The sequence below is a fragment of the Eucyclogobius newberryi genome, unplaced genomic scaffold (genome assembly GCF_026437365.1).
Source record: "Eucyclogobius newberryi isolate DKJ021-1_F unplaced genomic scaffold, fEucNew1.0.hap1 SCAF_47, whole genome shotgun sequence".
Taxonomy (NCBI): domain Eukaryota; kingdom Metazoa; phylum Chordata; class Actinopteri; order Gobiiformes; family Gobiidae; genus Eucyclogobius; species Eucyclogobius newberryi.
In genome coordinates this window covers 501,279-525,761 of record NW_027316134.1, presented here as the reverse complement: position 1 = coordinate 525,761, position 24,483 = coordinate 501,279, and the positions used below count along the sequence as shown (strand labels likewise).

Here is a 24,483-nt window from a genome sequence, read left to right as displayed (position 1 = left end):
CACTAAAGTTAAATCATTCAGATGTTGACTTTTTGTCATAACATTGAAGAGTGTTTGTGATGTTTTCATGTGTTTATTATGTACAGCTTTAATAAAACATCTTTGTAAATGAGGTTTGTTTTTTACTTTGTTTTTTGTCGATTAATAATGAGATTATTAGGCCCGAGCCCCAGCAGGGCGGAGGGCCTATTGCTCCCGCAACACTGCCGAAGGCAGCGTTGCAACTGTCTGACCAAACATGCGGGCGCAGCCCGCATGTTTGGTGCCCCGTCGCCCCTGGCAAGTACAGTGAACTAGCCCATGCCGAAGGCATGGATCATGCATACTTACTCCTGCTATGACAGAAATAGTCAACAATTAGTGAATGGGCGTAGCCCATTCACTAATTGTTGACAACAGCAGCGCGAAGCGCTGCATTCCTCCAAAAACCCTCCTGGCATCGTCCCGTACGCGAGAATCCATGCCGCAGACATGGGCCATGCTTGTATCTGCTCAAATCAATGGAAGTCTATGGGGAGTGGGCGGGGCATCCCGACGGAATAGGGAGTGACGAGCGCGTAAGCGCTCGTAATGATGATTCCACCCCATGGCGGCATCGGGAAGGCTTAGAGCTTTCAAACGATGTATAATTTGTTGTTAATGTGGAAACGGCTATATTGTTTTTGCTAAAAATATTATTATTTTTATTTTTTTATTGTTCTTCTTCAGCGCTTTGAACTCTAATTTGACCCCCTGAACATGCTCAAAAACTCACCAAACTTTGCCCAAAATTCAGAATCGGCGAAAAATTTGATTTTTTCTGGGCCATTTTTTTTTTCGTTAAAAAATGTCGCGACAGCGCCACCGACAAAAGTCAAAATACATTGCGCCTATGGGAGACGCCCCGAGGTCAACTTTGGCGTAAAGCTACGAAATTCGGGACACGCATTCCTCTTGTGAGGACGAACAAAAAAAAATCATTGTGGCCACGCCCCCAGACTTACCCTATGGCCGCCATCTTCCTTTGAAAATGAAAATACGCTGTTAGTCATTTTGTTCACGTCAAACTTTGACGAACTCCTCCTAGGGCGTTTTGCCCACCGACTTCAAAATCGGCGTACGTCCTCTGGACAAGTGGGGCATCTAAAGTTATTCAATTTTTTGAGATACCTTTTACGGTCTGTGTGCGGCGCAGCCGCAAAGTTGGACAACTTATTTTGGAATATTGCAGATCTAAAAATTGCTCCCATTTGATCAAAACCAGTCCGATTAGGACCAAATTTGAATCAGTTGTTAAACTTTCTAGTTTGGACCAGTTTAGGCTGACAAAATTGAAATGGGCGCGATAGCGCCCCCTACAGAGTGACCTTTAAATTAACATTGAAGGTCAAAAATTAGTTTTACCAAAATTGTCTAAACTTTACCCAAAATTCTATTTTGCCGTCCCGATCACAAAAGCCAATCACAAAAATGCCTAATTTTTTACGGCGTAGTCGTAGCGATGACAGAAACCTCCCATGTTATCCCTATGGGAAAACCGCAAAATCTCTCAAATATCCACATTTTTCTGTTTCACACTTTAACGAACTCCTCCTAGTGCGTTTTGCCCACCAACCTCAAAATCGGTGTACGTCCTCTAGACAAGTGGGGCATCTAAAGTTATCCAAATTTTAAGGATAACTTTTACGGTCTCTGTGCGACGGAGCCGCAAACGTTTCCCAGAATTCTGACTATTTGGCCTTCAGAGTGGCCTATAAACAATAGAGTTTTTCCAAATGACATGACATTTTGCACTAAATTCTAATTTGCCATCCTGATCATACAAGTATGAGAGCCAAAGTCATATTTTGTACGGCGTAACCGTAGCGATGACAGAAACATCCCATGTTATCCTTATGGGAAAATCGTAGAATCGCTCAAATCACCACATTTTTACACTTCACACTTTAACAAACTCCTCCTAGGGCGATTGCCCGATCAAGCTCATATTTGGGGAAATCATCTACACAAATGGGGCATCAAAAGTTATCAATATTTTGATTTTAAGTGCTACGGTCTCTGTGCCGTGGAGCTGCAAATATACTGTCACAAATGGGAAAAACGCCAAATCCTTGAAATGTTCACATTTATGCTTCACACTTTAATGAACTCCTCTGTGGGCAATAGCTCGATCAAGCTCATATTTGGGAAAAATCATCTACACAAGCGGAGCATCAAAAGTTATCCATATTTTTATTCCAAGTGTCACGGTCTCTGTGCGCTGGAGCTGCACATTTGACCGACATTTGTGTTCATTTGCACTAGTTAAGCACAGCATTGTACATGTCCAATGTGTCGCTGTCTTAGTTCTTAGACAATTACGTTAGCGCCATCTCTGTAAAATGCAGAGAGCAGAGTCGGAAGGCCGGCGGCCCGCGAGGGCCGTTGGATGCCGCTTGCGGCTTTAATAAAGATTTTATGTTGTTTTGTTGAACCAAACTCTTTATTGATGATGATACGACAGAAGTTTCACCTTGTTATGAGCCCTTGGGTCATGAATACACTTGGGCCATGAATACACTTGGGTCATGAATACACTTGGGCCATGAATACACTTGGGTCATGAATACACTTGGGCCATGAATACACTTGGGTCATGAATACACTTGGGCCATGAATACACTTGGGCCATGAATACACTTGGGTCATGAATACACTTGGGTCATGAATACACTTGGGCCATGAATACACTTGGGTCATGAATACACTTGGGCCATGAATACACTTGGGCCATGAATACACTTGGGCCATGAATACACTTGGGTCATGAATACACTTGGGCCATGAATACACTTGGGCCATGAATACACTTGGGTCATGAATACACTTGGGTCATGAATACACTTGGGCCATGAATACACTTGGGCCATGAATACACTTGGGCCATGAATACACTTGGGTCATGAATACACTTGGGCCATGAATACACTTGGGTCATGAATACACTTGGGTCATGAATACACTTGGGTCATGAATACACTTGGGCCATGAATACACTTGGGTCATGAATACACTTGGGTCATGAATACACTTGGGCCATGAATACACTTGGGCCATGAATACACTTGGGTCATGAATACACTTGGGCCATGAATACACTTGGGCCATGAATACTCTTGGGTCATGAATACACTTGGGCCATGAATACACTTGGGCCATGAATACACTTGGGTCATGAATACACTTGGGCCATGAATACACTTGGGCCATGAATACACTTGGGTCATGAATACACTTGGGTCATGAATACACTTGGGCCATGAATACACTTGGGCCATGAATACACTTGGGCCATGAATACACTTGGGTCATGAATACACTTGGGCCATGAATACACTTGGGTCATGAATACACTTGGGTCATGAATACACTTGGGTCATGAATACACTTGGGTCATGAATACATGCACGCCCCTTTGAAGTGGCCGGTCCTTTAGGCTCCTGAGTTCATGAGTAGCTTTATCCCGAGTAGCTCCATTGTTTTTCTGGTTTTCCCTTGTTAAGACCCCAAAACCCACAGAGTCAGTAGTTACAGCCCCTCTTGACATTTTCTTCCAAGTTTTAGATTATTAATGATGATTCCGTACATGTGACCAATTATAATGCGGCATGCCCTCGTTTGTTACTCAGGCCACGCCCTCGTGTGTTACTCAGGCCACGCCCTCGTTTGTTACTCAGGCCACGCCCTCGTATGTTACTCAGGCCACGCCCTCATGTGTTACTCTGGTTGCTCTCTCAGTTGTTACTCAGGCCACGCCCTCATGTGTTACTCTGGTTGCTCTCTCAGTTGTTACTCAGGCCACGCCCTCATGTGTTACTCTGGTTGCTCTCTCAGTTGTTACTCAGGCCACGCCCTCATGTGTTACTCTGGTTGCTCTCTCAGTTGTTACTCAGGCCACGCCCTCATGTGTTACTCTGGTTGCTCTCTCAGTTGTTACTCAGGCCACGCCCTCATGTGTTACTCTGGTTGCTCTCTCAGTTGTTACTCAGGCCACGCCCTCATGTGTTACTCTGGTTGCTCTCTCAGTTGTTACTCAGGCCACGCCCTCATGTGTTACTCTGGTTGCTCTCTCAGTTGTTACTCAGGCCACGCCCTCATGTGTTACTCTGGTTGCTCTCTCAGTTGTTACTCAGGCCACGCCCTCATGTGTTACTCTGGTTGCTCTCTCAGTTGTTACTCAGGCCACGCCCTCATGTGTTACTCTGGTTGCTCTCTCAGTTGTTACTCAGGCCACGCCCTCATGTGTTACTCTGGTTGCTCTCTCAGTTGTTACTCAGGCCACGCCCTCATGTGTTACTCTGGTTGCTCTCTCAGTTGTTACTCAGGCCACGCCCTCATGTGTTACTCTGGTTGCTCTCTCAGTTGTTACTCAGGCCACGCCCTCATGTGTTACTCTGGTTGCTCTCTCAGTTGTTACTCAGGCCACGCCCTCATGTGTTACTCTGGTTGCTCTCTCAGTTGTTACTCAGGCCACGCCCTCATGTGTTACTCTGGTTGCTCTCTCAGTTGTTACTCAGGCCACGCCCTCATGTGTTACTCTGGTTGCTCTCTCAGTTGTTACTCAGGCCACGCCCTCATGTGTTACTCTGGTTGCTCTCTCAGTTGTTACTCAGGCCACGCCCTCATGTGTTACTCTGGTTGGCACACGTGGCTCTTGCACCTGTCAGATGACCTCACCACAGCTGCAGCTCCAGATATGAACTCAACGCCCCGAGTTTCTCTGCTGCAGTTTGTTTTGTGACTGAGTTCACTCCACTGCCCCTCCTCTGTTCCTCCTCTGTTCTTCCTCTGTTCCTCCTCTGCCCCTCCTCTGTCCCTCCTCTGTTCCTCCCCTTTCCTCCTCTGTTCTTCCTCTGTTCCTCCTCTGCCCCTCCTCTGTCCCTCCTCTGTTCCTCCTCTGTTCTTCCTCTGTTCCTCCTCTGCTCCTCCTCTGCCCCTTATCTGCCCCTCCTCTGTCCCTTCTCTGCTCCTCCTCTGTCCCTTCTCTGTCCCTTCTCTGCCCCTCCTCTGTCCCTTCTCTGCTCCTCCTCTGCCCCTCCTCTGTCCCTTCTCTGTCCCTTCTCTGCCCCTCCTCTGTCCCTTCTCTGCTCCTCCTCTGCCCCTCCTCTGTCCCTTCTCTGCCCCTCCTCTGTCCCTTCTCTGCTCCTCCTCTGCCCCTCCTCTGTCCCTTCTCTGCCCCTCCTCTGTCCCTTCTCTGCCCCTCCTCTGCTCCTCCTCTGCCCCTCCTCTGTCCCTTCTCTGCCCCTCCTCTGCTCCTCCTCTGCCCCTCCTCTGTCCCTTCTCTGCCCCTCCTCTGCCCCTCCTCTGTCCCTTTCCGACTTGCCTGTTCTGCATGTTTTTTTCTCCTTGGATGGACAGCAAATTTAAAAGTAAAATATGGGGCACCAGCCTGTTTTTGGCATTTAACAATTCTATAATCAAATATCTAAATTAATTAATTTCTTAAAAATGTATTTCCATGTTAATCTGAAGGTTTGTGAGAATGTAACCGTGACATTGAGCCATTGACCACAGATGGAGACGCTGGACATGATGTTCTAGATCTGTTTAGTTGTGTTTTAGAGTTGATTCTGAAATGATCTCAGCCAGATTGTGAAACACATGCATCATTCCACCCAGGGCCGGCCCAAGCCTTCAGGGGGCCCTAAGCGAAAAAAATTTTTGGGGGCCCCTCACCACGTCATCAGAATCAGTTTTATTGCCATTGTCAGTAAACAATTCACATATGGGAACTTTCTTCAACGCTAACAAAGCGCACCAAAACTCCAGGGCATCCGTTTGCCAGTTAGTTTATTCTCAACACCTCACAAGCTCAAATATGGATAACTTAAATCCCACAATGCAACTTGGTATTCTGCTGACATCACCTCTACTCCCTGTACAAATAACACACGTCCCCAGGGCCGGCCCAGCCTATAAGCGAACTAAGCAGCCGCGTAGGGCCCCGAGGCTTTAATAGGGCCCCCAATCTGGCAACCCGTCTTATGCGAAGTGCAAGCGCAGCGTGCGCCACTAGTGTAGTAGCGCTGCTGGCGCGGCAGCGCACACAGCGGTAACATACAACGCACAAACTGCATTTATTTGTAATGACAATCTGGCAACCAAGACACCAAACCTGCGCTGATTGGGCAACTTCATTGTGCGCGAGCAGAACGAGAGCAAAACATAAACACAACACAACGTGGTCCTCATTTCCAGAGGAATATATCTCCCCGATGCCGAAAAACGAAAGAAGAAACTTCTTGACGATGTAAAGAAACTGCAAACTCAACAACACTCTCCAGGTATTGAACTTCTCTTACAAAGAGACGGTTAATGCTGCTGTTTGAAACAACACGATTCTGTCACGTTAGTTCGCTCAGGCTGGAGGCGACGAGAGCTCTGCCCCGCGCACAATAATATGTCTGAATGAAAGATAATAAGCTTCACATTCACACCAGCCCCATAGTGTGAGCTGCAGGTGAGGCCGGTGAGGGGCGTCTATGGCCCGGGTCACTAAGAGGCGGAGATCCGGTCCAGACGAGCGCCGTCTCGTCCAGAACCTCTGACGTGAGACTTTGGAGTGAACAGTGTGCGGCCCTGTCCCGGGCCCCTGTCCCGGGCCCCTGTCCCGGGCCCCGGGCCCCTGTCCCGGGCCCCTGTGCAGCCTCAGTTAGAGATGAGCGGGTTTGAGTTTGCGTCCCTCTCTCTCACATCACCATGTGTGAGATCAATCGTGACTCGTGATGTCTGTTTGACTTTGACTTCTTAAAGTGCAATGAGAGGAACGTAAAGGTTTATGCACGTCAGGTCCATCAGCCAATCACATCGCAGCATTGTTTCATGCAGGAGTCCAGTGTGTCATGTTCAGATCAGAACAAACATTTATATTGTAATTCACTTTTAATAGAGCAATAAAACATTTCAATTTATTTAAAAAGCATCATTAGACTATTTGTTATAAATTATAATAAATTGATAGTGAAAAATAACCAGACATATTATGATTATGTCTGTTATAGAATAAAACTATATATTTTTTATATAAAAGTGGCAAAGTTGCAGAAACACAGTCTCTTCACTATAGCGAGGTTTGGACCTTCACTTCTAGTTCTGTTCATTCTCTGGGAATAATATGTTTGCACTGTTTTATCAGTGTTAATTGTTAATCAAACAATGCTTATGCCATTTGTTTAATTTAATAAGATAAGATAAGATAAGATATTCCTTTATTGTCCCATATGGGGAAATTTCATTGGTGCAACGCAGGTAGATCCAGAGGTAGATACAGAAGAACAGATCACTTATAGGAAGTCTGAAAAACACTTTCAGTAGAAGATCTCCTATAAGTAAATAAAAACTCCCATAGACAAATAAATAAATAAATACCATTTCATGTGATCACGACAGTAATTGCACATGAATATGTGTCACGACAGCACATAGACTGCACATGAATTTCACAGTAATTGCACATGAATTGCACATGAATTCCAACAGCAATTGCACATACGACAGAATTGCACATCAGTATTAGGTTAGGTCAGTACTGCGACGGGATAACGTGACGATCTCCGGGTAAGACGACTGTTCTCCACAGTTTCATGAGTTCCTCCTTTGTGGAAACGTGGTACGGCGCCGGCCGGGGGGCGGGGCCGGAGCCGGGGGGCGGAGCCGGGGGGCGGGGCCGGAGCCGGGGGACTCAGAGCCAAAACACATCGCCACGACACGACGAAAACACTCAATCCAGCCGAATAAAGTCAAAACAAGTTAATTTAAAGCGATTCCAGTGCGTGTCCCGATCGTTCGTGAAGTTCCTCTTTCATATAAACGTGTATATAAACGTGTACCGACGACACGCCGTACTTTAGCGCGGCCGGAGGGCGCGGGGGGGGGGCTGGTGGGCTCGCTCGGAGCTAGCTCACGTCACAACAACACAACGAACGCAACGAAAAACGCTCAAATCCAGCCGAAAAAAGTCAAAAACAGTTGAATTAAAAAACTATTCCAGCGCGTGTCCCTATCGTACAGTAAAATAGAAAAAATATACTAACTATATTTACACAATATAGGAGATAAAGCACAATAAGTGTGAGAAAGAAGAGAGAGCGTTTACACCGGGCTGCCAGCTGTACTAGCGCCTTATGACGTAATGTAATATAATATATATTAATATAACTTGTTTTGTCACTTTGGCAAGAAGGAACAGTTGGGAGCTGTAAAAGATAAATTAGTAAGGATAACAATATATTACTTTTACATTTTCAGTTAAAATGAATCAATTTGATCATAATTATTTTTCAGAGCCAATATTGTATTGAGTAATTAAGTACACTAATGTATTAATAACTGGCTTTAATCATTTTCTCCTGGCACAGTTTCATCACATCATCATTTTATAGCATTACAACCTCAACATTTTACTCTTACTTTAGCCGGCTGGACCACATTAAAATGCACCAGATTACACGAAAAAGGTCTGAAAATTTCTGGGGGAGGGCCCCCCAGACCCCCCTGTTCATTAATTTAAACTAATGTGCTAATGTGGCTGTAGACCCTTAACGCCCACAAATACACCCAAAAACATATCTGGGACGTGTGTTATTTGTACAGGGAGTAGAGGTGATGTCAGCGGAATACCAAGTTGCATTGTGGGATTTAAGTTATCCATATTTGAGCTTGTGAGGTGTTGAGAATAAACTAACTGGCAAACAGATGCCCTGGAGTTTTGGTGCGCTTTGTTAGCGTTGAAGAAAGTTCCCATATGTGAATTGTTTACTGACAATGGCAATAAAACTGATTCTGATGACGTGGTGAGGGGCCCCCAAAAATGTTTTCGCTTAGGGCCCCCTGAAGGCTTGGGCCGGCCCTGCACGTCCCAGATATGTTTTTGGGTGTATTTGTGGGCGTTAAGGGTCTACAGCCACATTAGCACATTAGTTTAAATTAATGAACAGGGGGGTCTGGGGGGCCCTCCCCCAGAAATTTTCAGACCTTTTTTGGGTCTTCTGCTGCATTTTAATGTGGTCCAGCCGGCTAAAGTAAGAGTAAAATGTTGAGGTTGTAATGCTATAAAATGATGATGTGATGAAACTGTGCCAGGAGAAAATGATTAAAGCCAGTTATTAATACATTAGTGTACTTAATTACTCGATACAATATTGGCTATGAAAAATAATTATGATCAAATTGATTCATTTTAACTGAAAATGTAAAAGTAATAGTTATCCTTACTAATTTATCTTTTACAGCTCCCAACTGTTCCTTCTTGCTAAAGTGACAAAACAAGTTATATTAAATTAAACAAATAGCATAAGCATTGCTTGATTAACAATTAACATTGATAAAACAGTGCAAACATGTTATTCCCAGAGAATGAACAGAACTAGAAGTGAAAGTCCAAACCTAGCTATAGTGAAGAGACTGTGTTTCTGCAACTTTGCCACTTTTATATAAAAAATATATAGTATTATTCTTTAACAGACATAATCATAATATGTCTGGTTATTTTTCACTATCAATTTATTATAATTTATAACAAATAGTCTAATGATGCGTTTTAAATAAATTGAAATGTTTTATTGCTCTATTAAAAGTGAATTACAATATAAATGTTTGTTCTGATCTGAACATGACACACTGGACTCCTGCATGAAACAATGCTGCGATGTGATTGGCTGATGGACCTGACGTGCATAAACCTTTACGTTCCTCTCATTCCACTTTAAGAAGTCAAAGTCAAACAGACATCACGAGTCACGATTGATCTCACACATGGTGATGTGAGAGAGAGGGACGCAAACTCAAACCCGCTCATCTCTAACTGAGGCTGCACAGGGGCCCAGGACAGGGGCTCGGGACAGGGGCCCGGGACAGGGGCCCGGGACAGGGGCCCGGGACAGGGGCCCGGGACAGGGCCGCACACTGTTCACTCCAAAGTCTCACGTCAGAGGTTCTGGACGAGACGGCGCTCGTCTGGACCGGATCTCCGCCTCTTAGTGACCCGGGCCATAGAGGCCCCTCACCGGCCTCACCTGCAGCTCACACTACGGGGCTGGTGTGAATGTGAAGCTTATTATCTTTCATTCAGACACATTATTATGCGCGGGGCAGAGCTCTCGTCTCCTCCAGCCTGAGCGAACTAACGTGACAGAATCGTGTTGTTTCAAACAGCAGCATTAACCGTCTCTTTGTAAGAGAAGTTCAATACCTGGAGAGTGTTGTTGAGTTTGCAGTTTCTTTACATCGTCAAGAAGTTTCTTCTTTCGTTTTTCGGCATCGGGGGATATATTCCTCTGGACATGAGGACCACGTTGTGTTGTGTTTATGTTTTGCTCTCGTTCTGCTCGCGCACAATGAAGTTGCCCAATCAGCGCAGGTTTGGTGTCTCGGTTGCCAGATTGTCATTACAAATAAATGCAGTTTGTGCGTTATATGTTACCGCTGTGTGCGCTGCCGCGCCAGCAGCGCTACTACACTAGTGGCGCACGCTGCGCTTGCACTTCGCATAAGACGGGTTGCCAGATTGGGGGCCCTATTAAAGCCTCGGGGCCCTACGCGGCTGCTTAGTTCGCTTATAGGCTGGGCCGGCCCTGCATATAGTGTCTGATTTATGACATAAGCAGAAGCTCAATAATAAGCTTCAGTCATAATTCAATCTATAAAATGTGTTTGAATAGAAATAATAACTCATTTCTCATTCTGACAGAAGCTTCCGCTCATTGTGACACTTTCAATCTCTTTTCCTGTCCAAACGCCTTTTTCCTCAGAAACATGTGAATGAGCGCGTGCGGGAAGACCACGCCCCCTCCGCACACGAGCGCGCGGAGCGGTACAAAAGCACGCGCTCGAGGCTGAAGCACTCACGCGCTGCGGACCGTGGATCAGAGACACTTCAAGACCCTCAAGACCCACAAGAGTCAGGACCCTCAAGAATCAGGACCCTCAAGAGTCAAGACCCACAAGAGTCAGGACCCTCAAGAATCAGGACCCTCAAGAGTCAAGACCCACAAGAGTCAAGACCCACAAGAGTCAGGACCCTCAAGAGTCAAGACCCACAAGAGTCAGGACCCTCAAGAGTCAAGACCCACAAGAGTCAAGACCCACAAGAGTCAAGACCCACAAGAGTCAAGACCCACAAGAGTCAAGACCCACAAGAGTCAAGACCCTCAAGAGTCAAGACCCACAAGAGTCAGACGAGCACCAGAGGAAACAGAGGAAACATGGCTCAGGGTGAGAAAGACTCTTTTATTTTATGATTCATGTTTTAATCCGCGTTTGTCTTTCGAGCAGTTGTTGATATTAATAATATGAATAAGTTGAGGTTTTAACCCGATTAAATAAATGAATAAAAATACTGCTTATTCCTAATCGAACACGTTTTTTCTGAATCATTGACTTGATTTTGTTTGTGAAGAAAATATAAAAACCCACAAATCTTGAAAGTTCTGAAATGTGTTCAGTGTTTTCTGAAGCAAAATCTATTTTAGTGCAATAAAAATATGATTTCACTCAAATAAAGTTAAATATGTGCAGAAGATGTTTTTACTTCTTTATTCTAGTTAAAAACGATATAAAATATATAAAGTAATAAAGTAGTAATTGTAGTAGTAGTAGTAGTAGTAGTAGTAGTAGTAGTAGTAGTAGTAGTAGTAGTAGCAGTATCAGTATCAGTAGCAGTAGCAGTAGTAGTAGTAGTAGTAGTAGTAGTAGTAGTAGTAGTAGTAGTAGTATTCCACTGTGTACTCTGAATGCCTCAAGTACTGCAGTCCACTGTGTACTCTGAATGCCTCAAGTACTGCAGTACACTGTGTACTCTGAATGCCCTCAGTACTGCAGTCCACTGTGTACTCTGAATGCCTCAAGTACTGGAGTCCACTGTGTACTTTGAATGCCTCAAGTACTGCAGTCCACTGTGTACTCTGAATGCCTCAAGTACTGCAGTCCACTGTGTACTCTGAATGCCCTCAGTACTGCAGTCCACTGTGTACTCTGAATGCCTCAAGTACTGGAGTCCACTGTGTACTTTGAATGCCTCAAGTACTGCAGTCCACTGTGTACTCTGAATGCCTCAAGTACTGCAGTCCACTGTGTACTCTGAATGCCTCAAGTACTGCAGTACACTGTGTACTCTGAATGCCTCAAGTACTGGAGTCCACTGTGTACTCTGAATGCCTCAAGTACTGCAGTACACTGTGTACTCTGAATGCCTCAAGTACTGGAGTACACTGTGTACTCTGAATGCCTCAAGTACTGCAGTCCACTGTGTACTCTGAATGCCTCAAGTACTGCAGTACACTGTGTACTCTGAATGCCTCAAGTACTGGAGTACACTGTGTACTCTGAATGCCTCAAGTACTGCAGTCCACAGTGTACTCTGAATGCCTCAAGTACTGCAGTCCACTGTGTACTCTGAATGCCTCAAGTACTGCAGTCCACTGTGTACTCTGAATGCCTCAAGTACTGCAGTACACTGTGTACTCTGAATGCCTCAAGTACTGGAGTCCACTGTGTACTCTGAATGCCTCAAGTACTGCAGTACACTGTGTACTCTGAATGCCTCAAGTACTGGAGTACACTGTGTACTCTGAATGCCTCAAGTACTGCAGTCCACTGTGTACTCTGAATGCCTCAAGTACTGCAGTACACTGTGTACTCTGAATGCCTCAAGTACTGGAGTACACTGTGTACTCTGAATGCCTCAAGTACTGCAGTCCACAGTGTACTCTGAATGCCTCAAGTATTGCAGTACACTGTGTACTCTGAATGCCTCAAGTACTGCAGTTCACTGTGTACTCTGAATGCCTCAGGTACTGCAGTCCACTGTGTACTCTGAATATCTCAAGTACTGCAGTACACTGTGTACTCTGAATGCCTCAAGTACTGCAGTACACTGTGTACTCTGAATGCCTCAAGTACTGGAGACCACTGTGTACTCTGAATGCCTCAAGTACTGCAGTACACTGTGTACTCTGAATGCCTCAAGTACTGCAGTCCACTGTGTACTCAGAATGCCTCAAGTACTGCAGTACACTGTGTACTCTGAATGCCTCAAGTACTGCAGTACACTATGTACTCTGAATGCCTCAAGTACTGGAGTACACTGTGTACTCTGAATGCCTCAAGGACTGCAGTCCACTGTGTACTCTGAATGCCTCAAGTACTGCAGTACACTGTGTACTCTGAATGCCCTCAGTACTGCAGTCCACTGTGTACTCTGAATGCCTCAAGTACTGGAGTCCACTGTGTACTTTGAATGCCTCAAGTACTGCAGTCCACTGTGTACTCTGAATGCCTCAAGTACTGCAGTCCACTGTGTACTCTGAATGCCCTCAGTACTGCAGTCCACTGTGTACTCTGAATGCCTCAAGTACTGGAGTCCACTGTGTACTTTGAATGCCTCAAGTACTGCAGTCCACTGTGTACTCTGAATGCCTCAAGTACTGCAGTCCACTGTGTACTCTGAATGCCTCAAGTACTGCAGTACACTGTGTACTCTGAATGCCTCAAGTACTGGAGTCCACTGTGTACTCTGAATGCCTCAAGTACTGCAGTACACTGTGTACTCTGAATGCCTCAAGTACTGGAGTACACTGTGTACTCTGAATGCCTCAAGTACTGCAGTCCACTGTGTACTCTGAATGCCTCAAGTACTGCAGTACACTGTGTACTCTGAATGCCTCAAGTACTGGAGTACACTGTGTACTCTGAATGCCTCAAGTACTGCAGTCCACAGTGTACTCTGAATGCCTCAAGTACTGCAGTCCACTGTGTACTCTGAATGCCTCAAGTACTGCAGTCCACTGTGTACTCTGAATGCCTCAAGTACTGCAGTACACTGTGTACTCTGAATGCCTCAAGTACTGGAGTCCACTGTGTACTCTGAATGCCTCAAGTACTGCAGTACACTGTGTACTCTGAATGCCTCAAGTACTGGAGTACACTGTGTACTCTGAATGCCTCAAGTACTGCAGTCCACTGTGTACTCTGAATGCCTCAAGTACTGCAGTACACTGTGTACTCTGAATGCCTCAAGTACTGGAGTACACTGTGTACTCTGAATGCCTCAAGTACTGCAGTCCACAGTGTACTCTGAATGCCTCAAGTATTGCAGTACACTGTGTACTCTGAATGCCTCAAGTACTGCAGTTCACTGTGTACTCTGAATGCCTCAGGTACTGCAGTCCACTGTGTACTCTGAATATCTCAAGTACTGCAGTACACTGTGTACTCTGAATGCCTCAAGTACTGCAGTACACTGTGTACTCTGAATGCCTCAAGTACTGGAGACCACTGTGTACTCTGAATGCCTCAAGTACTGCAGTACACTGTGTACTCTGAATGCCTCAAGTACTGCAGTCCACTGTGTACTCAGAATGCCTCAAGTACTGCAGTACACTGTGTACTCTGAATGCCTCAAGTACTGCAGTACACTATGTACTCTGAATGCCTCAAGTACTGGAGTACACTGTGTACTCTGAATGCCTCAAGGACTGCAGTCCACTGTGTACTCTGAATGCCTCAAGTACTGCAGTACACTGTGTACTCTGAATGCCTCAAGTACTGCAGTACACTGTGTACTCTGAATGCCTCAAGTACTGTAGTCCACTGTGTACTCTGAATGCCTCAAGTACTGCAGTCCACTGTGTACTCTGAATGCCTCAAGTACTGGAGTCCACTGTGTACTTTGAATGCCTCAAGTACTGCAGTCCACTGTGTACTCTGAATGCCTCAAGTACTGGAGTACACTGTGTACTCTGAATGCCTCAAGTACTCTTTGAATATATTTAAAGTGATGTTCATGAAAAAACAATGACCCAAAGCTTCATAACAGCAGATGATTGACAGCATTTCAGCCTGAGATGTTCTGAGTTTAGTTTTAGCCTGAGATGTTCTGAGTTTAGTTTCAGCCTGAGATGTTCTGAGTTTAGTTTCAGCCTGAGATGTTCTGAGTTTAGTTTCAGCCTGAGATGTTCTGACTTTAGTTTCAGCCTGAGATGTTCTGACTTTAGTTTCAGCCTGAGATGTTCTGACTTTAGTTTCAGCCTGAGATGTTCTGACTTTAGTTTCAGCCTGAGATGTTCTGAGTTTAGTTTCTCCGCTTTTCCCTTTGATAAAAGCTGATTCTGATGCGACTGACGCTCCTGAAGCTGAAGACGGGAGCAGCTGGAGTCCAAAGTCACTTCCTCCTTGAGCGTTTACGAGCCCTTAAACGCAGTACTGCAAATACTTTCAACACAAATAATACTTCTGCCACACACAGACGTGACTGCGATGGACGAACCTGTGACAAACATTTGTATTTCTGACCAGCAGCGACTACGAGAAGTATTTGTATTTGAAACATGTCCAGAAGCCTTCACAACTCAGAGATTAGACTTGGTTTTATTCTGTTCCAGTCCTGCTTTGGTTCTTTTAGACCTGGTTTAGTCCTGGTTTAATCCTGGTTTAATCCTGGTTTAGACCTAGTTTAGTCCTGGTTTAGTCCTTGTTTAGTCCTGGTTTAGTCTTGGTTTAGTCCTGGTTTAATCCTGGTTTAGTCCTGGTTTGGACCTGGTTTAGTCCTGGTTTGGACCTGGTTTAGTCTTGGTTTAGACCCGGTTTAATCCTGGTTTAGACCTAGTTTAGTCCTGGTTTAGACCTGGTTTAGACCTGGTTTAGTCCTGGTTTAGACCTGGTTTAGACCTGGTTTAGTCCTGGTTTAGTCCTGGTTTGGACCTGGTTTAGTCCTGGTTTGGACCTGGTTTAGTCCTGGTTTGGACCTGGTTTAATCCTGGTTTAGTCCTGGTTTAGACCTGGTTTAGTCCTGGTTTAGACCTGGTTTAGTCCTGGTTTAGTCCTGCTTTAGTCCTGGTTTAGACCTGGTTTAATCCTGGTTTAGTCCTGGTTTAGTCCTGGTTTAGACCTGGTTTAGTCCTGGTTTAGTCCTGGTTTGGACCTGGTTTAGTCCTGGTTTGGACCTGGTTTAGTCCTGGTTTGGACCTGGTTTAATCCTGGTTTAGTCCTGGTTTAGACCTGGTTTAGTCCTGGTTTAGTCCTGGTTTAGACCTGGTTTAGTCCTGGTTTAGACCTGGTTTAGACCTGGTTTAGTCTTGGTTTAGTCCTGGTTTAATCCTGGTTTAGTCCTGGTTTAGACCTGGTTTAGTCCTGGTTTAGTCCTGGTTTAGACCTGGTTTAGTCCTGGTTTAGTCCTGGTTTGGACCTGGTTTAGTCCTGGTTTGGACCTGGTTTAGTCCTGGTTTGGACCTGGTTTAATCCTGGTTTAGTCCTGGTTTAGACCTGGTTTAGTCCTGGTTTAGTCCTGGTTTGGACCTGGTTTAGTCCTGGTTTAGTCCTGGTTTGGACCTGGTTTAGTCCTGGTTTGGACCTGGTTTAGTCCTGGTTTGGACCTGGTTTAATCCTGGTTTAGTCCTGGTTTAGACCTGGTTTAGTCCTGGTTTAGTCCTGGTTTGGACCTGGTTTAGTCCTGGTTTGGACCTGGTTTAGTCCTGGTTTGGACCTGGTTTAATCCTGGTTTAGACCTAGTTTAGACCCAGTTTAGTCTTTATAGTCCTATAACTTTATTTTCGTGTCAATACCGCTTCAAATCGTCAAAGTGGGTTATAGTTTTATAGAAGAACTGGTTCTCCTCCTGATGAACTGGTTCTCCTCCTGATGAACTGGTTCTCCTCCTGATGAACTGGACCAGGACCTGGACCTGGACCTGGACCTGGACCTGGACCTGGACCTGGACTTGAACCTAAACCTGGACCTGAACCTGAACCTGAACCTGAACCTGGACCTGAACCTGAACCTGGACCTGGACCTGGACCTGGACCTGGACCTGGACCTGGACCTGGACCTGGACCTGGACCTGGACCTGGACCTGAACCTGAACCTGAACCTGAACCTGGACCTGGACCTGGACCTGGACCTGGACCTGGACCTGGACCTGGACCTGGACCTGGACCTGGACCTGGACCTGGACCTGAACCTGAACCTGAACCTGAACCTGGACCTGGACCTGGACTTGAACCTAAACCTGGACCTGAACCTGAACCTGGACCAGACCGTGACTGAATCCAACCAAGTGTGAAGTTACTCAAGCTCTTAATCATATTACTACATACCAGAACTACTGAGGAGTCAGTTATTGCTACGGATTACACAATCATTAGGTTTTATTCCTGCTTCTACAGGTGTAACATTCTTTTAGGCCGTTCATGAGATGTGTTTGTCAGAGGTGTGGACTGGGACTCCAGTCTTGAGTCACTGTTCTGGAGAGTTGGGACTAAGACTTCTCTTTTACATTCGATTTTTAGTTGTACTTTCAGTGTTTAGGCCTAAAACAAACAGGAACACGTCCCTCCACTTCTCTGTGCGATATGAGCTGGATTCTATAAGTTGAAAAGACTTGGGGGACCACCTGAACACCAGGTGCCACAGGGGGGCGCTAGAGGGAATGCCGTCGTGTGTCGTGTGTAAAACTCTCATTAAGTTTTACACATTTTCAAACATTTACATTTGAGAGAAAACGTCAAACGGAATGCAAGAATCACACACTTCAGAACGTGTTTGTGGAGCTCTAAACTTCAGCAGCTGTTCTTCTTTTATTCATACAAAATGAGACCCCATGGAGAACAAGATTGATTAAAGGCCTTTTGGGATTTGCTAATTAGAACCAGTCGACTCGCCGTTGTTTTTGTCTGGACTCTGGTTTGGCAGAGAACCTTCTGGAGCCAATTTAGTTAAAGAGAGCGGCATCTCGGGCAGCGCGGGGTTAAACCGGGTCAAGTTTACCGTCTGACGCCACGGTGACGAGACATACCACAACGGGAGACGGCGCAGGAATCCAAGCCACACCTCCATGCCGCAGCCGACGGGCGAGAGCCAGAGGGCGAGATCCAGAGGGCGGGATCCAAAGGGCGGGATCCAAAGGGTGGGATCCAAGGGGCGGGATCCAAGGGGCGGGATCCAAAGGGCGGGATCCAAAGGGCGGGATCCAGAGGGTGGGATCCAGAGGGCGGGATCCAATGGGCGGTATCCAGAGGGTGGGATCCAAAGGGCGGGATCCAGAGGGCGGGATCCAAAGGGAAGGATCCAGAGGGCGGGATCCAGAGGGCGGGATCCAGAGGGCGAGATCCAGAGAGCGGGATCCAGAGGGCGGGATCCAGAGGGCGGGATCCAGAGGGCGGGATCCAGAGGGCGGGATCCAAAGGATGGGATACAGAGGGCGGGATCCAAAGGGGCGAGATCCAGAGGGCGGGATCCAATGGGCGGGATCCAGAGGGCGGGATCCAGAGGGCTGGATCCAAAGGACGGGATCCAGAGGACGGGAAAACGTGAACATGAAGACGCCGTCGCTTTAAGTCCACGTGTCGGTTTCTCGTGTTTTTGTAATTCTGACGTGGTTTGGTCAGTTTGTTCTCGTGGTAAACAATGATCACAGTTTTACGTCAGTCGAGTCGCAGTTTGTGAAGAAAATTTGATGGATAAAAGTTGAAAATGACTTGAAATGGGCTGAATCCTTCTGTGATGTCATCAAAAAGCGCCATTCCATCAAAAATGCAGAGAAACTTTACGAATTACACCTTTTTATGACAATTTAAACAATAATTTAAGGAATCAAGATGGTGCTCCGCACATCAGGTTCTGTGACAGGTGCGTAGGATAAGGGACGCTGAACTGTAAAGGGAAAGAAATCCCGCACACTGTCAAACTTGCAAAATAAAAGTTTAATGGTGAAGAGGCAACGTTTCGGCGTCTAGGCCTTCATCAGGCAAATCAAAATATGTGTATGTATATGTAAACATGTTTTCAGGTGTAATGATTTGTCAAATCATAAATGGTTTTGTTGTTGTCTTGTTCACAATCTGGTTGCTAAGTAACAGTTGTGGAATGACCTCTGTCTATGTCATATTTACTGGACATGTCAGACCAAGAAGTGACATTATAAACCTCACCAAAATTTTAAATTATTTATGTCACAATATAATCGTGTGAAATGAAAATGGTAATTTTAATTCAATTAATCCTCCAAAAGAGTTAAACTAAATGTAAAGTTCTTCTTTAACTGGCCGGTTTGTGCCACATTATGTTCCTTTATCAGTCAGAAAGTTCACTGACAATGAATAAAAGGTCTTGTTTGGTCATAAAAAAAAACATAACTCTAACTCTGAAATAAATATTCTGAACTGTTTTGTGTGTTTCAGATCTGGACATCGAGCGTGTGAACCTGGAGTGTGAGTTCAATAACGTGGACCATCGCACGGACCTGAACGGTGTGGATCGTCTCATCGTGAGGAGAGGACAAGTGTTCTGCATCAGCCTGTACCTGAGGGGCCGCTACGAGCCCGGGGCCAGCGGACTCACCTGTGTGGCAGAGACAGGTGAGGGGGCGGGGCCTGAGGGGAAGGGGCCTGAGGGGGCGGGGCCTGAGGGGCCGATACGAGCCCGGGGCCAGCGGACTCACCTGTGTGGCAGAGACAGGTGAGGGGGCGGGGCCTGAGGGGAAGGGGCCTGAGGGGGCGGGGCCTGAGGGGCCGATACGAGCCCGGGGCCAGCGGACTCACCTGTGTGGCAGAGACAGGTGAGGGGGCGGGGCCTGAGGGGAAGGGGCCTGAGGGGGCGGGGCCTGAGGGGCCGATACGAGCCCGGGGCCAGCGGACTCACCTGTGTGGCAGAGACAGGTGAGGGGGCGGGGCCTGAGGGGAAGGGGCCTGAGAGGCTGCTACAAGGTCAGTCTCTGTTTTGTTCCTCAGAAGAAAAGTATCTGAGGCCTTTTCCTGTCTCTGAGGTGGAGTCCCACAGGGAGGGGTTTTGTGCCCGGACCTGTTCTATACAAGTGTCTATCAAACCTGTATCTAAACTTCACCATACCCTATGTATCTATACTTCACCTTACAGTATGTATCTATACTTCACCATACTGTATATGTATCTATACTTCACCTTACAGTATGTATCTATACTTCACCATACTGTATATGTATCTATACTTCACCTTACAGTATGTATCTAAACTTCACCATACTGTATATGTATCTATACTTCACCTTACAGTATGTATCTAAACTTCACCATACTGTATATGTATCTATACTTCACCTTACAGTATGTATCTATACTTCACCATACTGTATATGTATCTATACTTCATCATACTGTATGTATCTATACTTCACCATACTGTATATGTATCTATACTTCACCATACTGTATATGTATCTATACTTCACCTTACAGTATGTATCTATACTTCACCATACTGTATATGTATCTATACTTCACCTTACAGTATGTATCTATACTTCACCATACTGTTTATGTATCTATACTTCACCATACTGTATATGTATCTATACTTCACCTTACAGTATGTATCTATACTTCACCATACTGTATATGTATCTATACTTCATCATACTGTATGTATCTATACTTCACCTTACAGTATGTATCTATACTTCACCATACTGTATATGTATCTATACTTCACCATACTGTATATGTATCTATACTTCACCTTACAGTATGTATCTATACTTCACCTTACAGTATGTATCTATACTTCACCATACTGTATATGTATCTATACTTCACCTTACAGTATGTATCTATACTTCACCATACTGTATATGTATCTATACTTCACCTTACTGTATATGTATCTATACTTCACCTTACAGTATGTATCTATACTTCACCATACTGTATATGTATCTATACTTCACCTTACTGTATATGTATCTATACTTCACCTTACTGTATGTATCTATACTTCACCATACTGTATATGTATCTATACTTCACCTTACAGTATGTATCTATACTTCACCATACTGTATATGTATCTATACTTCACCTTACTGTATGTATCTATACTTCACCATACTGTATATGTATCTATACTTCACCTTACAGTATGTATCTATACTTCACCATACTGTATATGTATCTATACTTCACCATACTGTATATGTATCTAAACTTGTACTGGAGTAGATGAAGTAGTAGTAGTAGTAGTGCTGTTAGTAGTAGCAGTAGCAGAAGTAGTAATTGTAGTAAATGTTGTATTTTTAGCCTGACCTTAAGTAAACTAAATCCATCAGTCTGTCATTCAGAGTATCGTGTGGCGAATCCTACGCTCCAAACAGAATGTGTATAGTTATAGTTATAGTAATAGTAGTAATAGTTATTGTAATAGTAGTAGTGGTAATAGTTATAGTAATAGTAGTAGTAGTAATAGTTATAGTAGTAATAGTAGTAATAGTTATAGTAGTAGTAATAGTTATAGTGGCAGTAGTAGTAATAGTAATAGTAAAATTAGTAGTAGTAATAGTTATAGTAGTTAGTAATAGTTATAGTAATAGTAGTAGTAGTAATAGTTATAGTAAGTAGTAGTAATAGTAGTAATAATTATAGTAGTAGTAGTAATAGTTATCGCAGTAGTAGTAGTAGTAGTAGTAGTAGTAGTAGTAATAGTTATAGTATTAGTAGTAGTAGTAATAGTTATAGTAGTAGTAGTAGTAATAGTTATAGTAATAGTAGTAGTAATAGTTATAGTAATAGTAATAGTAATAGTTATAGTAGTAGTAGTAGTAGTAGTAGTAATAGTAATGTAAAGGATTGTATTTTACCTTCAGGAATAAGAACATTCAAAAACTAAACTATGTCAGAAACATGAGGGAAGCGCAGAGGGAAACAGAGAGGGAAACAGAGGGAAACAGGGGGAAACGCAGAGGGAAACACAGAGGGAAACAGAGGGAAACACAGAGGGAAACAGAGGGAAACGCAGAGGGAAACAGAGGGAAATGCAGAGGGAAACACAGAGGGAAACGCAGAGGGAAACAGAGGGAAACGCAGAGGGAAACAGAGGGAAACAGGGGGAAACACAGGGGGAAACAGAGGGAAATGCAGAGGGAAACACAGAGGGAAACGCAGAGGGAAACAGAGGGAAACAGAGAGGGAAACAGAGGGAAACAGAGGGAAACAGAGAGGGAAACAGGGGGAAACGCAGAGGGAAACACAGAGGGAAACAGAGGGAAACAGAGGGAAACACAGGGGGAAACAGAGGGAAACACAGAGGGAAACAGAGGGAAATGCAGAGGGAAACACAGAGGGAAACGCAGAGGGAAACAGAGGGAAACACAGAGGGAAACAGAGGGAAACAGAGAGGGAAACAGAGGGAAACAGAGGGAAACAGAGGGAAACAGAGAGGGAAACAGGGGGAAACGCAGAGGGAAACACAGAGGGAAACAGAGGGAAACAGAGGGAAACACAGGGGGAAACAGAGGGAAACACAGAGGGAAACAGAGGGAAATGCAGAGGGAAACACAGAGGGAAACAGAGGGAAACACAGGGGGAAACAGAGGGAAACACAGAGGGAAACAGAGGGAAACACGGGGAAACAGAGGGAAACACAGGGGGAAACAGAGGGAAACAGAGAGGGAAACAGAGGGAAACAGAGAGGGAAACACAGAGGGAAACACAGGGGGAAACAGGGGGAAACACAGGGGGAAACACAGGGGGAAACAGAGGGAAACACAGGGGGAAACAGAGGGAAACACAGAGGGAAACGCAGAGGGAAACACAGGGGGAAACAGAGGGAAACACAGGGGGAAACAGGGGGAAACACAGAGGGAAACAGGGGGAAACGCAGAGGGAAACGCAGAGGGAAACACAGGGGGAAACAGAGGGAAACACAGGGGGAAACACAGGGGGAAACAGAGGGAAACACAGGGGGAAACAGAGGGAAACACAGAGGGAAACGCAGAGGGAAACACAGGGGGAAACAGAGGGAAACACAGGGGGAAACAGAGGGAAACACAGAGGGAAACAGAGGGAAACGCAGAGGGAAACAGGGGGAAACACAGAGGGAAACAGGGGGAAACGCAGAGGGAAACGCAGAGGGAAACAGAGGGAAACACAGGGGGAAACAGAGGGAAACACAGGGGGAAACAGAGGGAAACACAGGGGGAAACAGAGGGAAAGTGTTTGCTTGGAGCTGTTTAAACCCAGATAACTGCAGAGAACATGAAGTACTTCACATCAAGTACTTCATATCACCATTGCGTTTAGTCCCTGAACACACAGAGGGCATTCAGAATATAACCAGCATTATTGTCCTCCTTTAAACAATATAACATATAAGTACAATTCTGAGTCATTGTGAGAGAAAATGCAAAAATGTAAAACACGGATTGATTTTAAACAGTGCAAAAGATTTACAAATGTGACGAGGGTTTTGTTGAACTTAAAGTATTCAAATGTAGAGTGTGCAATGTGTTAATGCCAGAGCAAACTAAAACCGTTTGACCCGTCATGTGTGTTTGACCTGTCACGTGTGTTTGACCCGTCATGTGTGTTTGACCTGTCACGTGTGTTTGACCCGTCATGTGTGTTTGACCTGTCACGTGTGTTTGACCCGTCATGTGTGTTTGGCCTGTCACATGTGTTTGACCCGTCATGTGTGTTTGACCTGTCACGTGTGTTTGACCCGTCATGTGTGTTTGACCTGTCACATGTGTTTGACCCGTCATGTGTGTTTGACCTGTCACGTGTGTTTGACCCGTCATGTGTGTTTGGCCTGTCACATGTGTTTGACCCGTCATGTGTGTCACGTGTGTTTGACCCGTCATGTGTGTTTGACCTGTCACATGTGTTTGACCCGTCATGTGTGTTTGACCTGTCACGTGTGTTTGACCCGTCATGTGTGTTTGACCTGTCACATGTGTTTGACCCGTCATGTGTGTTTGACCTGTCACGTGTGTTTGACCCGTCATGTGTGTTTGACCTGTCATGTGTGTTTGACCTGTCACGTGTGTTTGGCCTGTCACATGTGTTTGACCCGTCATGTGTGTCACGTGTGTTTGACCCGTCATGTGTGTTTAACCCATTATGTGCGTTTGACCCATTACGTGTGCGTTTGACCCATTACGTGTGCGTTTGACCCATTACGTGTGCGTTTGACCCGTCATGTGTGTTTGACCCGTCATGTGCGTTTAACCCGTCACGTGCGTGTTTGACCCGTCACATGTGCGTTTGACCCGTCACGTGTGCGTTTGACCCGTCACGTGACCTTTAAGTACTTGATGGAGTACTTCTTCTTCACTGGTTTCCCTCGTCCCTCAGGTCCAGACCCCTCGGAGCAGTACGGCACCAGAGCGGTCTTCAGCTTGACCCCGAGCGTGGACTCCTCTCGCTGGAGCGCGGCAGTGACCAGTCCTCCTGGAGACATGGTGTCGCTGTCGCTCTGCGCCGCGCCGGACGCTCCCATCGGACGCTACATGCTGAGGCTGGGCTCGTCCACACAGATCCAGCTCATCATGCTCTTCAACCCCTGGTGCTCAGGTCAGGACTGGGAGAGGGGCGGGAGAGGGACGGGGGAGGAATGGGGGAGGAACGGGAGGGGAACGGGAGGGGTACGGGGGTAGTAGTAGTAGTAGTAGTAATAGTAGTAGTAATAGTAGTAGTAGTAGTAATAGTAGTAGTAGTAGTAGTAGTAAT

The 24,483-nt window shown here is 45.5% G+C and overlaps 1 protein-coding gene across 1 annotated transcript in view; it reads left to right on the top strand.

Moving 5' to 3' along the window:
* The first annotated feature begins 10,880 nt into the window (after positions 1 to 10,880).
* LOC140380415 (protein-glutamine gamma-glutamyltransferase 2-like) overlaps positions 10,881 to 24,483 on the top strand; it is a 29,537-nt gene continuing 15,934 nt past the window's right edge. The window contains exons 1-3 of the mRNA XM_072464419.1: positions 10,881 to 11,229; positions 19,188 to 19,364; positions 24,109 to 24,327. Coding sequence (XP_072320520.1) covers positions 11,220 to 11,229; positions 19,188 to 19,364; positions 24,109 to 24,327 — 406 coding nt within the window. The 5' untranslated portion in view covers positions 10,881 to 11,219. The remainder of the gene's footprint in view (positions 11,230 to 19,187; positions 19,365 to 24,108; positions 24,328 to 24,483) is intronic.